The sequence below is a fragment of the Anabrus simplex genome, chromosome 5 (genome assembly GCF_040414725.1).
Source record: "Anabrus simplex isolate iqAnaSimp1 chromosome 5, ASM4041472v1, whole genome shotgun sequence".
NCBI classification, from domain to species: Eukaryota; Metazoa; Arthropoda; class Insecta; order Orthoptera; family Tettigoniidae; genus Anabrus; species Anabrus simplex.
Genome location: NC_090269.1, coordinates 260,507,597 through 260,526,007, shown reverse-complemented (window position 1 = coordinate 260,526,007; position 18,411 = coordinate 260,507,597). Strand labels below are relative to the sequence as shown.

The 18,411-nt window shown below is 38.2% G+C and overlaps 1 protein-coding gene across 2 annotated transcripts in view; it reads left to right on the top strand.

The window, feature by feature from the left end:
* LOC136873966 (zinc finger protein on ecdysone puffs) overlaps positions 1–18,089 on the top strand; it is a 185,821-nt gene extending 167,732 nt beyond the window's left edge. For both annotated transcript variants that reach the window (XM_067147366.2, XM_067147367.2), the window contains exon 14: positions 16,733–18,089. In XM_067147366.2, coding sequence (XP_067003467.1) covers positions 16,733–17,236 — 504 coding nt within the window. In that variant the 3' untranslated portion in view covers positions 17,237–18,089. The remainder of the gene's footprint in view (positions 1–16,732) is intronic.
* Positions 18,090–18,411: the final 322 nt, after the last annotated feature.

Sequence of the window (18,411 nt, the reverse complement as noted above, 5' to 3'; positions counted from 1 at the left end):
ATGATATGTTTTCTCTTTTCAGTTTGATTGTGATTAGTGACGGGCAGATACGATTATAATGCATTCGATAACTTGAGAATCAAAATTTACATTCAAAACCTTATTCTAGAGAGTCAATGATGGCCTAATTTACGCGGTACTAGATTTCCATAAACTGACTACGAACAGTATACCAGTGACCAAATGAACCAGATTAAAAAAGGGGATATGCCGTCATGTTCAGCGCTTTTGTATCTAATGTGCTTTATTTTATTAGATTAGAGAATTAAAAACTACTGTGGTCGATTGTTGTTTGACTTGGCGTTATGGGGATTAGATTTTTTGAAGAGTGTGGCTGATCAAAGTTGCTAAACTGAAACAGGTTTTCAGAGGAAATTGACTAAGTTTCCCCAGTTAAACTGAATGTAAAGTTTCGAGATTTTTAAGTTCCGTACCGGTAAGTAATGTTGAAAGCCGGCCCCGCGGTCTAACTTGCCTGCCTGTCACCCAGAGGGCAGGCATTTTTACCTGGATATGAGGGCTGGTTGCAGGTTCACTCGTTCTACGATTACCTTTAATGAGGCGCTATTTAATGCTGAGATGGCGACTAGTCTAAGAGAGCCAGGAATGACGGCCGAGAGTATTCGTCACACTGACCATGCGTTACCTCGTAATTTGCAGGCCTTCGGACCAAACAGCGGTCGCTTGGTAGGTGGAAGGCCCATTGGGGCTGTAGTTTGGTTTGGTTTAGGGGTGTTTGTAAGATTGCAAGTAGGTATACATATTTCACTTTTGCGATGTTTAGTCAAATTGTTGATGGTTTATTCGTTTCCGGATTTTCTGTTTTCCTGTCTTGTGCGATTTTTCCCGTGGTCCCTTCAGAAATGGAGAATCGAGGTTCCACTGTGCTACATCGGTACTACAGCCCATGGACCAGGGAATCATTAAGGTATTGAAGCAGAGATACTGAAAATCAGTTGTGCGCCGTATGCTGCTACGCATGGAAGCAGGTAAACCCATCTGCAACCATCTCTTTTGGACACAAAGCGTTTTATTGCCTCATCGTGGGATTCAGTGTAGCCTGTAATAATAGGAAAATGCTTTGAGAAAGCAGGCTGTGGTGGTGGTACCAAGAGCATTGTTATGGAAGTGGGTGATAAACAGCCAGGTCGCTGGAAAACTATATAGGAATATAGGAGAAGATGGAGTTTCAACGACTTCACTGTCATTGACGATATGGTAATGGCTTGCAAGGCGCAGACTATCAATCAGATCTGCAAGGAAATTGAGGCGGGAAATGACGAGATTGAAGGAGGTGGAGGAAGAGAATCCCCCAAGACTATCTTGGCAGTGAGGCAAGCTTCTGCCTTGAAAACTGAGGTGGTTTTGTGGAAGGTTCAGCCAGTGTGAACACACGGAAGGAATTGGAGAGGTTTATACTTCAAGAAAGTAAAAACCTGAAAGAGTCAACTCTGGACAATTTCTTTTCAAAGTAGGAGCCTGGACTTTTATGTTTAGAAATTTTTAAAATGTCTAATGCAGTACAGTATTTACATAATGTAGTTACTATCTACAGTTTTAATGTTCTTAGTATTACTTATCTCTTGTGCAGGGTTTTATATGATACGTTCCATTCTCTTATCAGGTATTTTTATTTTACTTTACCGGGGGCTGGGTGTATGTGTCGTCTTGATCATTTCATCATCATGACGCGCTGGTCGCCTATGGACGTCAAATCAAAAGATCTGCACCTGGCGAGCTGAACATGTCGGACACTCCCGGCACTGAAAGCAATATGCCATTTCATTTTATCTCTAAAAATACCTGTCATGATAATCAAATGTTTATATTGTGGCTTCCTTTTAGCAGCTCTTGTATATCAGCCTATTTTGGTTTTGTTCACAAACAAGGAAATCTGCTTGGTGTGTTTCACATGTATTTTAAAGTACAGAACAAGTTTTTGGGCATTACTCCTTTTAAGAAGTTTCCTTTTCTTTTTCCCTTGATAAGCTTCTTAAGAGTTTCACTGTATTTCAATTTAGTAGAAATACCATGACAAATGATTTGAAAGACAACAGAATGAGTTTATAGTACCAGCTCTAAGCAGAAGGTATTTCCGAGGGGGAATATTTACATCATCGAACAATATACAGAAAGATTGTATAAGCAAAGTTAAGTGACAGGAAGGAAAAGTTTTAAACTCTAATTCAATAAAATGTATCCAAGGGATCTAACCTATCTGAATTGATACCTAATTTTTTCAAAGTTGAGAATGAGGTGGGGAAAGAAGGACAAGGGGACCCGAGAAACACGACCATAGAACACACGAAGATTTCAGTAATGCATTTATATTAAGAAGTGTTCAGATGCATTGAAGAACTGAATTACTTCTGTACATAAACAAAACACTGGCCCACTAGTGTCGGCGACTCCTCCAACTCCCGTCAATGACTCGAAGAAAATAACAATGAAGAAACTGTGTCGCACATGTTTCTCTGTATCTGTCCAACAAAAACAAATGTGCTTGGGCATCCACATTGAATGACACTCACAGTTCAACCTGCCGGGTAATGCAGATGGTGTGTATTTATAAGATAGTAGGTTGCTTTGAGAATTTAACAAGAATAAAATGTTTTCCAAGCAGAGGCTTGCTCATTAGCACACATTTTCTAATTCCTATAGTCTGAACACACACATTCAGTTTCATTCTTCAAAACTAATGTCACTCCAGCTTGTGCAAACTTTTCCATTTTCTTACTCCAAACGTGGTCACCTAACCTAGGTTTACCGTGCATGTATTATGAAAACGTATTTGTAGAATAATATTTTCAATATAAATTACACGGAAACAGCCGTCCTGAAATTTAACAAGACTCGAAAGTACACATCCTAACCTCTGACATCAGTTATGCATACCATCCTATTATATGACCCTTTTCTTCTTCCGATGTACATATTTGAAAGTTTCAAATTTGTGTTATTGAAATTTAGTAAATTCAGTTCAACAAATTAAAACTTGCACAAATTTATCTGATTTCGAACTTGAGACGTGGGATTCAATTCAAGAATAAAACTTTTGGACACCGTCGGAGCATAAATTTTATTATTATTATTATTATTATTATTATTATTATTATTATTATTATTATTATTATTATTTTCAAATGGCATTTTCCGACTTGGTATCATTTCCTGGTGGTAGTTGCTTATGGGTACATGGTAGCCCTTGCACAAATAGCTTCAAAATTTTCTGACTACTTTTTTTTTGAAAAATCCTGTGTTATGCCTTGTTAACTTTCCTTTTCTGTTTCTCCCACTTCCCCACTCACTTCCTCCCAAATTTATGAACAACTTGTACTTGGCAGTTTTTCTTGCATGTTATTCCCATGTCTTGATTTTTTGAAATGTTGATGCATCACTTTTTGTTGAAAAGAACTTATTTCTATATCTAGAGTGGAACTTCATTATAGCAAGAACTCCATTGTAATAAGTTTTTTTACTGTCCCTTGAAAATTCCTATTACTGTCTTATTCTTGATATTCGTGTACTCGACATCTTCAGACGGCCGGGAAATATTTGGTGAAATACTAAAATTGCTTCTTTTTGGAAGTTGTATGTTTGGGTAATCAGGTGGTGCCTGAGAATTTCCAATGATAGGGGGTGGCTTGAAACAAAAGAAAAATCATTCACATTAGTAGATACGGGAATACATAAATTAAATAATAGACCAGAAATACAACTTAAGTAATTTTATGCAGCCAGTCTGAACCTCTGGCGTGAATACCACATTTTCTCGTGTAATTAATGCACTTTTTGGACGAAAAATACAGGCGAAAAGTTTGGATGCATAAATTATTCGAGTAAAACAGGTATTTAAGAAAAGTCAAATAGGGCTCATGAGGTAAATTGGACACATGGATTTGAAGTATCAATGCTGGGATATATTCTTCCCGTTACTAGCTGACAATATGACCTGAAGTGAAATAAGCATGTAAGTACTCATTAAAGTACAATTCATGTAAATACATAGTAAAGACATACCAGCAAAAAAGAAAACTGTCCAACACGAAAAGGGCCGTGCATCAAAAGAGGGATCCCTGCTATATGTCCCCAAACCGTTTGTATCCAATTTCATACGAGTGATGTGTCCATCCATTGTTTTTCTTTTTAGAACAACATAAGGTGCAAGCTTTCTGCCATCACCGGTTATATCAAGCATTGCAGTACATCATTCTTTTTCGCTTTTGGTAGTGCGTGCGATAACACGCGATGTCCTTTTCTTATCGATTATTCAACGTTGTGGCATACGGAAACTGATTGGCGTCTGACCTGTGGTTCCTTCACTTTACGCTTCTCAATCACAAGTCTCTAGTTGATGGTTGAAATCTTCGGGATTTTGTCGAAGGGCAAGTCCACTTCTCTTCATAAAATTAATCATCAAGCCTCGGCTAACCTTCAAATCAGAAACACTGATTCCATGCGCAGCCGCTATTTCTCGTCTTTTAAAATACAGCATTTCATGAGAAACGGCATATCCAACATTTAATGAAATCATTTCTTTAAGCAGATCTTCCCCTACTTTCGGAAACTTGCAGCTTTTTGGTCCGCGAAATGCTTTGCAAGACTTGTTGGTCGCTTGAAGTGCACTTCTGTTACTACGGCAGTGCACTTTGCATTCGGACACTGAATACTTGCAGCCCACTACCCTATTTCCGTATATTTCAGCTTGACTGATCACCGCGAGTTTATATGATACAGTATTACTCGAATACTTGCTCACTGTGGACTAACAAACAATTTTGAATTCACATAAAACGCATGTCCCGTATCCAAAACACTTTGTATCTGACTGGAATAGGCGGCCTGTAGTCATTTTTGGGCTGATGTTCTCACTGAACTTGTGCAGTGGTATTTCCTACTGGCTGATAATAGCACGTTGCCTAGTATTTGGAATGTCCAGTTTTGCAATAAGACGGCTGCTATGTGAGTAGTTGTAATCTTTATTTCAAAATGCATCCGGAGCTGCATGATGGATGTTAGAAGTGGGTACATCAAATGAAAACCTACAGCTTGTTTTCCATTCATTTGACTGGGTCAGGAATGGAATGAATGAAGGCCGCATCTAGCGGCGACGATAGGAATTGTGCTGGCTGCCGAAGCCTGTTGCACTCCTCTGGGGCAATGATTAATGATTGACAGATGAAATGAAATGTTGTTGGTGAGTGTTGCTGGAATGAATTATGACGGGGTAAACCGGAGTACCTGGAAAAATACCCAGTCCTGTCTCTGCTTTGTCCAGCCCAAATCGTACATGAGGTGACTGGGAACCATAGAATCCAGCGGTGAGAGGCTGCCGCCTGAGCCGCCAAGGCTTGCTCCGTCAAATACGTGAATATTTCTTTTCCTCCACTTTGGATCCAAAAATATTGGGATGCGTAAATTATGGAAGGACGTTAATTATGCGAGAGAATACGGTAATTCCTACAGGAATTTCAGATTAATTCACTGTACTCTATGAACAACCTATTGTTTCATTAAAACCATCGTAATCTGAACCTTGCTCTGTATCTAAGGAACTGGGATTAAGGTCTCCAAGCTCCAATATTCACCAGCTTTCAATGCTGCGGTAAAATATCCATTTATGATAATTAATAAAACTTCTGCTTAACATGCAGAATAATTTTCATAAAGCTGTGATTATTTTATATGCTCTTAGTATAAAATATTTGGACCTGCCTATACATTTCAGCATTGTTCATTTTTATAGGTAGTAACCGGATGTATCATATATGATACATCGAAAACGGGGTCACGAATTTCAAAATCCCGTTTTCACACATGATGCTGCAGACAGTTCACACAAAAATGTACACATTTGCAATTGTATTGAAGCAAATAGGAATGAAAATGAAATCCAGAATGAGACTATAAATACAGTAGAAGTCTGTTATGGCGAGTACAGGATGTATCGAGAACCTCATTATAACGGTAGGTTTTATCTGTCCCTTCAAAATTTATATATTATCCTTCGGTTACAGGGAGAGCCCTTTCACTGACGCGTCCATTATTTCGAGCGGTTGAACGTGTTACTGGTATTTATGCATCACTGCATGTGATCGATCATCTTTGGTATAGTTTCCTCACTATGACCATTAGCGATTTCTCTCGTTGACATTCAGAAAGAAAAAAAAGGGTGAAACATGTACCTATGATTTTTGTGTGTTATGTATACATTTTAACCACATGAAATAGTGGATTGTATTGTATTGAACAGGTGGATCTATAAATATTATTAGAACCTCCAAAATTTTACACAACTCTGCATCAATCAATACCCCCAATATTTACTCCGAATCTGGAATATACGGACTAAAATGTAATGAATGCAGCAGCTCGTACGTGGGTCAAACAGGTGTAACTTCATGATTAGATATTCAGAACACGTCAACGCGATGAGGCACGATAAGTTTTCCGCCATGGGTCAACATATGCATGACACTAAGCACAAATTTAGACATCGAACAAGATATGGAAGTTCTTCAAACAGCAAATAAGGGACCCCATCATGAATATTATTGAAAGTTGTTACATTAACTGTGATAAATACTTCAACCCCAGTTATACTTTAAACAAAATTTATGAGATACCTAATATCCTCTTCGATCTTTTAATCAGTTTGCTTAAAAATATCAGACTATTGAAAAACAGTTTGATTTTCCAAGTAATCCGTAATACACACTCCCTTCAATTACCCCCACCATCCCATCCTTCCCCCGCAGGTACCCCACTACCTTCCTTACCCTTGCCTCCTTTTCCGTGGCCTACTTTAGCTAACACACACACACACACACACACACACACACTCTGTCCTGCTCCGTATGTGTAACAAACACATTCAACATGCTGTTCAAGGTGAGTCAATCATCATTTAATGATTCTAGTAACTTCCATACATTGTTTCCAATGTCTAACTTGGCTATTTTCTTCTTCAGGTTTAAATTGAAGTGGGAATTCATCTCTGTTTATATCACGATCTTACATGATCAAATTAAACTTCCTGGAACCGCCTAGTATCAAGTGAATTATTGTCACCCATATAGACAGCATAAAACACCACAAATTCACTTATCCTGAATGTACACAGGCTGGACTATATAACGAATTGCTGGAATTTTGAGAACTTTATATTACAGCAATCAGTTGTAACATAATTTTAACTTATCTCATGTATCATTACAGAAATGTATTTTAGAATGTGTTAAAATGTGTTTTAGATGTTTTAGGCATATGTATATAATTTGTACTTAATTCTGATGGTGGCACATAGATGCTGAACATGTGCCATGTGATTCAATCACAATAAAATGTCATTGTATTGAATAGGTGGACCTTGAAAGAATTTGAATTTACTGTAATTCGACTTCAATACGGAACCCGATGAAATTCATAACTATAAGACTATTCCCATGTAAATTTATAGCGAGAATGTTATCATTTCTCTACCGACGCTTGGAATATGTTTTCATGATACATATAGTACGGTTAAGTTAGGTGACACTGTTTGAATAAGAAACATTTGCCACAAAATGCGATCGATCATCTTCGGGGTATAGTTTTCTCGCAATGTTCACTTGCGCGCTCTCTCATTGACATTTGGTGGCGATGTCAGAGTTCATACATAATACCCGTCAGCTGCTGTTCCCTAAAAAGAAAATGGAAAACGATAACATGTTTTCGTAATAAAGCTTAAATAATGTGGCCATTAGCAGTTAACTCGTTAGAAATAAAGGCTGAAGTAAACAATCTCTTAATTTTAATGTTATAAATATACAAGAAATTAAGTAAGAATGTGATAAACCTCAAGATATGGCAGAGTACATCACTGATTTCATGGGATAGTTTAACATTTCTCGTGCTTAATAAAATTTTGGAAAGGCTGTTCCCATGTAATTTTTTTGCGTGGGGGTTATTTCTGTGTGCAGTTGAAATATGTTTCCAGGATACATATACGGTTAGGTGTTGATCTTCGAAGAAGAAAACTGGAACGTTCGCCACAGAGTCCTCCGGAGTGATATACTTTGAATAAAATTAAGCATACACTTTCACGCATCGGATTTCGTAAAACACTAACGAGTAAGCTATAGTGTGGATACCATCCGCGAAAACGCAAGTTCTTATTAAAGTGATTGCTGTTTCACACCGATTTTAATGTGCATGGGTTCTTTCCCTAATTTTACGAAAAATCAGATAAAACGGCAATCGGTTTTAGTTAGTAAAATTTTCACTGTTACGAATTCTCGCTATAATAGACTTCTGCTGTATTTGTGAATGTGCTCCCCATAATGAACACCTTGCATAACTTCTATTGGACATGTCCCACCACCTGTGTGTTCAACAAGGCAACTTCATATAACGGATATAACTCAGTCCAGGCCATGCTCCACATGATACATCTGGAGTTTCATCAATAGCAGCCACCATTACAGAGAAAAGATTACCACCAATGTATCATGTGGAACATCACAACGCTAGAGGCTATTATCAGTGGAACCAACTTCTCCGTTCCACTTTCATTGCAGGTCCAACAGGACTGTCAGTCTCTTTACTCAGCTTTCTTTGGTAGGTAAGATACGTTAACACCTTGAGTGCCACGTGAGACCAACGTTGACTCGCAGAGCTTACTGCCAGTCGGGCCGCGTGAGTCCGCTGTGGACTCACGCGCACTCTCAAATTCTCAGGCCCCGTGGTGCCATACTATCATCACATTTGACATGTAAATGTATGTAAAATGAAAATAGGTGGCCAGTGCGTCATGAATCTATTCTTGGCCTGTCCATTTGCGAGTCCGATGTGGCACCACGTAGCCTGTACGTCACTGTAATGTATCACCAACAATAAATAATGACATTTGTTGTTTTCTGATCGTGTCATGTGTACAAATAACAAAATATTGTACTGTATAGTGTACTCATTGTTCATTATCTCATATCAGGGTCTAGGCCTATTGACAAATTGAAAACATAGGACAAAAGAATTACATGAACTTTCTAGAAAAAAAATATTTGTAACTTTGTCTCATTCGCAATCACATCACAAAATTGGTACACATTTTGCATATGAATTTAAAGTATAACAAATGAGACTTTCTGAAGAAATATTATTCAAACTGTGTTTTACAATCACAAACACTACAAATCTGTGTACTTTGAAGAAACAGTCCAAACAGAAGGAATTTTCACAGGTTGGTCATTTGAACTTAGACTGTAGAGTCTTCCTCATGGCATATGGCCTTCTTGATTCCTGATGGATCTCTTCATAACAATTACTGCATGTCTGTCTTACCTGCCGGCCTACATCCTCCAGTCGGTGGGGTAATACCTGTTTCTTTGGTACTTGTGAGGGAATGTGAAAATTTTTGATACTGGTACCTGTTAACTGTTCAACAATGTCCTCTTTGAACTGGGTAACAGATATGCTCTCATTCCCAAGTTGATTGGAAATATAGATGGCATTTACTATACTTGTGCCGATCAATATCTCTATAGCTATTTTTTGTACTATTTTACTCCGTCTCGGGGAAGTACTATAGCTCCTTTTATGATCTGATGAATCAATGTACGGTTTGTATTTGTTACTCTATAACACTCCGTGGTTTTTGCTCTTCACGATCCCTCCTCTGAATAGTGACCATCTCACCAGTGTGTTTAGTTGTCAAAATTAAGAAGTCTCTTTTATCGTGCCATTTCTGAACAACCACATCAGTGTTACTTTCCTGGGCTCTTGTCTTTCCTCTTGCTAACTTCCTTTTAGTAACATCGGTTGGATTATACTTCCGATTAGATTTCAGTGTTCGAAAGATACGAGTTTAATTCTTTAGTAGTTCATGAGCTAATGAGACAGACGTATACCAGTGTGTCAGGAAGGTGAGAACTGTGCTAGGATACGTGGTGAACCGGTCTCACGCGGCCTATACAGCTGGAAGGTAGTGTCAGTGGCCGCGTGAGACCAATGTGTCACCACAATTTCAAAACAATGTTATGACTACAATTTTGGCCCAAGGTGACTAAAAGGTACATTTCTGTCATAAGGTGCACCATTTTATACTCTATAGTAAAAAAAGAATGGCCTGGATGGAAATTTCTTTTACTGCATACGTGGCACTTAAGGTGTTAAAACAAGCTTGGGTTGTCTGCATTGAAAATGGCATGAGGACTGTACTTCTGGAGAAGCTGAGGAACTGTAGTGCTTTTCACCGCTTCTACTGTTGTCGATGTTCTCACTAGCAGCCTTGCCTCGCACACATCTATACACCAGCTGGTGTCTATTCTTGATCCTCGTGATCCAACCATTCAAAGCTTTAAAGTCGGTAATAGCAGCCTGCACTGCTAAATTACAGGCCTGTGCTCTAAGTACGGTTACACAGATTAGTATGTTGGAAGCACGGGCTTACTTAAACCGCCTCAATAACACACTTTCAAGATCAGGAAACTGTCGCTCTCACACGCATTTCCTTTTGCCATTTGCCCGTTCTTCAAAGGCACGTTCTATTTCCTTCCTTTTGCTGAGAATGATGTTCAGTGTAGCCAAAGGAATGTTCCGCTTTCACACTATATCGACACTTCTCATGGGGATTTCAGTCCACATCCTGAATATGTTTCAACTTGCCATCGTTTATCTGTCTTACTTTCTTCTTATCCATTACGAAAAACACTATAACATATAGTAGCTATCCGCTGTAGCAGTACGACATATGGTGACAACTCCGTTGTAATAAGTTTTCTTTCTGTCCCTGGAAAATTCTTATATTAACACAATGTGGGCCGGTCCCGAGTTATCTCGTGTTAGCAGCAGACTTAACTTCAGTGCTATCTTTTGAGATATACGGGAACTATTTGGAGTTCAAGGGTGATAGAAATCTTATGTAGGGTTCTACACAGTTGATAGTTGCATTTCTTTTGGAGTATTCTTCATATCATAGATTTTCTTTGCATTTCGTAACAACATATTTACAAAGTTAGAAGAGCCATGATGATGGCAGCGCTCAGGGATCGCACGTGTTTAGACAAAGACGAAATTATTCGCAAATTTTGTGCTGATGCAGGCTCTGAATATCTAAGTGAAGCTGAATATTTAGAGTTCGATGATGAAATACCTTCTAACGGAAATGTTTCACGTGATGGCGAGGATATAGCCTTATCTTCAAGGTGTGGAACTCGCGTAGCGCAGAACAAGTCTGATAATTGTGTTACGGGTGTAAATATTCTAAATATTGTAAATGTAGTGTTTTCTGACAACTGGGTTATGGACAAGAGTGAACCTAGGTCAGAAGATTTTGAAGGTGCTCCTGGTATAAAGGTATGGCCTAATTAATCTGGAAACATAGTACAAGTAGCTGGATTTATGTTTGGTGAGGATTATTTTCAGTGTGTAGCTGAACAGACAAACTTATAATATGAGCAGAATTCACATTGTCATAACGTATCCCCTAAAACACTAACGTGGACTAATGTCACTAGCAGGGAACCTAAAAAAATATTGCTCTCTGTATATTGATAAGGTAGGTGAAGAAATCATGTCTAAAAGATTACTGGCCAACCGATACCCCAATAAAATACTCTTATTTCCCATAAACTATGAGCCGAAATAGATTTCAAGAAATACCCCGCATTTCAACAACTATTCAGGAAGGACACTAGAAAAAGCACAGTAGTCCTTCAAAAGCTAGTGAAGTTCTGACAGTTTGAATGCATGCACTCCAGCTTGGAGGTAGTTAGAATGTGGCCGGGAACAGGGCTGTGCATGGGGTGAAGGGCACCCGGTCTACAGTGTGTTAAACTATGTACTATCCTTCAGTTTTTATGAGAACCCATTCACTGATGCATCCGCTGTTAGGAGCGATTAAGCGTGCGTTATATTTGTTACCGATATTTGTGCACTAGCAAGCTTTCTACTGTACAGTAAAACTCGAAGGCAGTGTTGGAGTCGGTCAGTAATACTTGTTGACTGATGTTATAGAAACACAATTCAAAGTGAAGGAGGATATATTTCCATAATAAATGCATAAATAACATGGGCAATAACAACAGTTTCCTTGTTAGAAATAAAGGCTGAAGTAAACGATTGCTTCATTTTAATGCTGTGTATTGAAATTGAGAATGTGAATACACCTCATAATATGGTACGGAGTGGTTTACTGATATCGGAGCTTTTTGCATTCAGTAAAACCTCGTTAGGATGTTTCTGCAGGGAACAAGGCAAGAGAATGTGTTAAGTGAGAAAACATACTCATAAGTGAAAGCTATCCAACAGTTGTACGGAAACACTTGATTTTTTTTTTTTTTTTTTTTCTTGACATGTGTGCATTTTACAGCTTTTATGTATGCGTACAGTGAAAGATATAGGCTGTGTACTGTTACTAAAGCTGAGATGAAAGTATTAAAAGGCAAAAAACAAATACGGAAACCTGTTCCACTGGGGATTATTGAATGTGTGTTAAAAGATCTGTAAAACACCAGATAAGAAATATAAAAACATTTGCACTGGGGCCCATGAAAGTATCAGTGCTTTATTGCAGATCACTCTCTTCCTAAAACCTCTTTCTAAGCCTTATATTTTGGACCAGTGCGTTATTAGACATTTTTTCTGGTCGCACTCTTTGGCCGTGGATTATATGGACATTAAACTTGGACATGTGCGAGAAAATGTCATCTTCAATGCAAAAACACTTTGATCGATTCCACTCTAAAGTTCAAGTTACAACATGCGCGCCGCCGTTGGAACATGGGGCTGTCCACTTCCTGAACTTCAATTGGTCTTCGTTTGTAAGAGATTTCATGACTTTTAAGTATCCATAACCAAATATGCACCACACTAGTCAATTTAACACTATTATATTCCTCATCCATATGTAGACTAACTTGCAGCAAATATTCGTCACCCTGCACTTAATCACTCAACACAATAAATTCCTAACTTCTGAATGGAACGCAAAATACAAGCACAAACAGGTTTGCTGGGTTATTCAGTAATATTGATGGACACCGGAGAGCAAAATTTAACTTCATTGAGGCTAATGAGGCTAATGGCTTGCTTCCTGAAGGTGTAATTTACCCTGTAAAGTTCAGGAATTAAAACCATTTCCTGTTACCATTTCCTGTTCTCATGCAACTTTCCTCAACGTGCCTCTTGTGGCGAGGGCTCTAATCTGTGTTCGAAATTGCATTACTTTCAAAAGGGATGATGAACGTTTTCAGGGCTGGGAAAAATGTGATCGTACTAAGTGTTAATAGCGAAAGTTTTTGACGTGATAAGTGACATTTTTTAAAAAATAGATTTAATCGGACATGAGTAGGGACTTCGAAATTGACACGCCAAGCAAGAATGAACTAACAATTTTTCACTGTATTTTCTCGCATCTTGTTAAATTCTGGAAAGGATATTTCCATGTACATTTACAGCATAAAGTTTCATTACTCCACTGGTGCTTGAAATATGTTTTCATGATACATATGAGGTATATGAGGATTGCAGTTTCATACTGATTTTAATGTGGGCTTTGACAAAATTCTGAACTAACGACAATCCGTTCTACGGAGTTAATTTTTTGCAGTTATGAATTCTCGCTATAACGGACTATTGTATTTCCTCCCATGCGTTGTCGTTCATGTACCCCCGTTTAAAATCTTCATTATTCATCGTATTCTAATTGCCATCACAAACTCGGTGGTGGTGTCCTTGGCTGTTTGTTACATTTGACGTAGTACTGGTATCATGCATGGTCTTCATATTTCCTCAGGGCGCTGTAAAACAATATGCTGGCAATTGTCTTTACTAGTCCCATCCATGTGATTCAAATTGTTTGTGGTCTATTGCCTTCAATCTTCCTGTCCGTAGCAGATTATTGCTAGCTCCCCTTACACAATGTGTTCAAAGAAATGGAGTTCTGTCATTGATATGAAGAGAAATTTGTTCACTCTTTTAACATGTAGTCATTAGTACTTGCAATCTAAAGAATATTTGGTGTCCTATTGCAGAGAAATTTAATACAGTAGAACCTCGCTAATACGAAGTCGTTGGGGTGCAAAAATCGGACTTTGAATTACGTGATTTTGAATTAACCGCCAACACATACCGGAAATGCCAACCCTTACGGCGTCACAATTTATTCTAAGACCTGTTACTGCATGCAATTAACCTTGATTCACAGATTAAAGCTCTCAAATGCCATGGAAAAAAAAAACTATTTCCGAAATGTATCCAACAAGGTGCATTTACAGTATTCAAGCCAGCATAATTTTTCCTAGTCTTTGAATCCTGTAATGTGGACAGAAACAAGTAACATTCTCCCCTCGTCATAGGGAAGTTTGATAAGCCGTGATGTTTTAAGGGTATTGGGTACTTTCCGTGCAAACACAAGTCATCTAAAATGCATACAGTACAGTAATCCAATGAATAAAGCACTTGCACAGCGGAGCCAGTATTGGATAACTCACCGGCAAACATAACCTCACGCAATGAAATCAAAAGAAAGAAAACATGATTCAGAGACAAGATATCCATACTGGTTCCGCTGTGCAAGTGCTTTATTCATTGGATTACTGTACTGTATGCATTTTAGATGCCTTGTGCTTGCAGGGAAAGTACCTGATGATGCCCTTAAAACATCACGGCTTATCAAACTTCCCTCTGACGAGGGGAGAATGTTTCTTGTTTCGGTCCACATTACAACAGTACAGTGACTATACTTGTGCAATTTCCCGCCATGGCACTTCTAAGACCCATTAATGCATGCAATCACCTTGATTCTCAGTTTTAAGCTTTCCGAATGCCAAGGATAAACCTATTTCAGAAATTTATCCGACAAGGTGCATTTACATTATTTATATAGTACACTTGTATAAAACAATGACAAACATAACCTCACGCTACTGAAGGAAGAAAAACACAATTCAAAGACGAGGAAAAATGATGCTGGCTCCCCTGTGCAAATGCTTTATCTTTTGGATTACTGCACTGTCTGCACTTTAGATGCCTTGTACTGGCATGGAAAGTGCCCGACGCCCTAGAGATACCTTGGCTTTTCGCTTCCGTGTGCACTGCATAGGAACACTAGGCTACATTTCCCGGCTGGCAATTCTCTCCTTTAAAACCACAAATCCATTTGGCCTCAGCATTAAAAAAAAACACAGTTTCATCAACATTGACAGTATTGTTTGGTGCGTACGAATTGATTATAGGCTATAGGCCACACTTTTTCGGCAACTGTCTACATCGGCAGTGGTCGCGGATTCTACCTCTCCGCACACTGCCTGCTACGCGATATTGTGGCGTTCCTTAAAGCGCCGAATACAAAATAATTAACATTCTGCTCAAACATACAGTAGCAGATATGTAGCATACTGTAGACACGCCGAAGTAGGTGAAAGTTTGCAAAGTTACTCCTTCACGCTCCGGAAGACGCGTTCTTTCATGATGCGGAGAAATTTTGAATTTAAATTACTCTGTAAAATGCTCTCCCCCCCCAAATGTAAAGGCAGTGTCGAATTCAGTCTGAATTTCGGTGTTGGGACTGACATTGTTCTTCGATTCACGAATTATCTGTATTTCAAATTAAACCATTTTAAATAACATGCAAAACCGTACCTCATGTTTTCAGGAACAAGGGCTGCTTCGAATTAGACAAGATTTTGAATTATCGAGTTTCTACTGTATTTGTTTACATGGAACCATTTCACTACTGATTAAATTGAACGATGAATGCGGGGTAAACAGTAATTAGGCTACATTCGAAAATTCATAACAGACTCATCACAGTTGTTAATTTGATCCCCCTGACGGCTTCTTTTTCAATTCTGTGGAAATTTTCCCGGTAATTTTTCGCCAATATCGTCTGATGTCGTTGTGCTTTGTTCATCTGTTGAAATCTCTTGAAATTTATGGTAGAATTTGAGGACTTTTCTTGCAAAATAAGTCCTGAAATAGGTGTTGGTTTTTCCCTTTGTTGCCTAAACCAGAAAGCTTCTCAGTTTCTCTCTCACTTTTTCATATTTACCCCCTCTTGTACTTCTCCTTTCCTCACACATCAAGAACCTGTTTTAGACCTCCTCTTTTGCCATCTGTGTAGTAGTTTGTCCTGCACCTAAATCCTTGGCAATTTTATTTACAATTCCCCTAAGTTCAATCTCTGTAGGCCTTAAAGCATACAATTTCATTTCCATTGTGATGTTAATTTTTCTTTTTTCTTCTCATTCAACATTTCGAATTCCTCAGATAGTGTAACACTCTTTAAGCCTTTATCTAATCTGAGGAGCTGGACCAACAACAAACTTAAAATTCTGCTTACAATAAGGAACAGTCTTCAGTCAAGCCTGCTGATGGCTAACAAGCATAGAAAGTAATGAGAGTATTGAAATTAAATACCATAAGTAATCTGAACAGAATGTGAAAACATGTATATTCAGACACATGAATATATACAGTATTGTAGTTTCAATTATACAGTACTGTAATTAAAATGTACCTTTCTGTTAGCCCTTTTTAGGTTATGTTAGACATTACACTCTTGGCTATTAATAGACCCATTATTTCAAAGATAATGTTCTGCCTGACCAGTGGTTTCTGTCCTTTTACTGCATAAAGCAGCTTCAGAATATAGAGAAATGTTGTAGGACATTGTTATGTCTGTTGTTGATTTTTCTTGATGTACTTATTAAAGTGACAATTCTTTACTAATATTTTGGATGTTTCCTTTTAGAATAAGCGCAATGCTGAAGAGAAAGTCGATGATGAAGGCAACTGGAAGAGGCGCAAGGTATCTGATGAGAAAGATGATGATGAAGATGGTACCCAAGCATCTGAAGGATCAAAGGGTGATGAAGAAATGAAGGAGGTTACTGCCGAGAGTAAGAAAAATGGTGTTGTCTCATCTGGTGAAGAAAAGTATGATCCACTAGAAGCTGATGCCGAGGCAGAAGCAGAAGGGGAAACAAAGGAGTCTGATTCTAAACCAGCCCCTGCTAAGGCTGAAGAAGAGAAGATATGGTCTGAGGTCGATAGAGACATAGGTAATCTTTTGGAGACTGTGGATGAAGAGGGTGATGAGAGTGAAATGAATGAGCAGGCCGAGAATGAAGATCAGCCTCGTCAAGAGCAAGATGCAAAGGATGAAAAGACATCTCCTCGCTCAACCCGAGGTAGTACAGCGGCTGCCAGTAATCGTGGTTCTCCAGCTCGGGGAAGGGGTCGTAAGCGGAAGTAGACGTGCAGACTAATGGTCTTTGATATGTTAATTTGTTTAAGTTAGGCACACTATGCCTATTACACTAATTTCGTTAAAATAAAATAGCTAATGAAGGTCTGATATTTTAAATTCTTGTACTTCCTCATTCCATTACCTTGAATTTTTAAACAGTGATTTTTCATCAGATTACAAAGTGCATACTTTGTTGTCCATTAATTTTAGTGATTGTTTCCTATTGTAGTCTTATATTCAATGATCACACAATACATTCTTTGATAGTGTGTAGCGTAATTATTCTCTTGTGATGCACCTGTTCGTAGATAACAGGGTCGATCTTAATGTGTAGGAGATACATATTAGTGATTTTCATTTCAACTTGCAGTCTGAGCAATGGAGATTTCCTATAGGCTATTCATTGTTCATATTGAAGTCATTGTAGATGTGTGATGGTAGTTAGATCCATGCTGTTTAAGATGATGTTTTACTGCCTTGTTGATTTTCCACTTGGCACATATCCAATTTATGAATCAGATGGGCTCCATGAGTATATAGCCTTTTTTCATGGCTAGTAGTGAATGCCAACTCTTAACATTGTTTTTGTTTTGGAACTCTTTTGTTTGTTACAATGCTGTTTTAGCCTAAATTGAAGTATTTAGTAACAGAAATACACATTGCTTTGTTTAGACACCTCAGTGCTTGCTTGTCACTAATTATCATAACGACTGTTTGATTATACTTCTTTGTGACGAGTAAAACTGTATTCTGCTATCTTCTTATCTGATCAAAATGTTTTGCCAGTCTCCTCATACATGTACAATATTACTGTACAAATTTGGAAGGAAAATACAAAGAAAATCATTTTCTTCCTGAATATTGATGTATTTCAATTAACCTAATTCCTGTTCTTAACCCTCCATTGGTAAGGTGAACGTCAAGAATGTAAATGGTGAGGTTGGGTCGCATCCGACCCATCTTAAAGTTTGTCAATTTGAAGTTCTAAAAAAAAGATGGCAAAGCATGATAACTGTTAAGTTTTATAATTACTTTATTCATAAGATCTTCAAGACTGTTTGATTACCTTATTTTACTAAAAGAAGAAAATAATTAGCATTTCCATGTGCACTGAGTCCCATATTTACAACTTCATTTAGAATTGTGCAAGAAAACATGCATGGTCATGTTACCGTGACTAT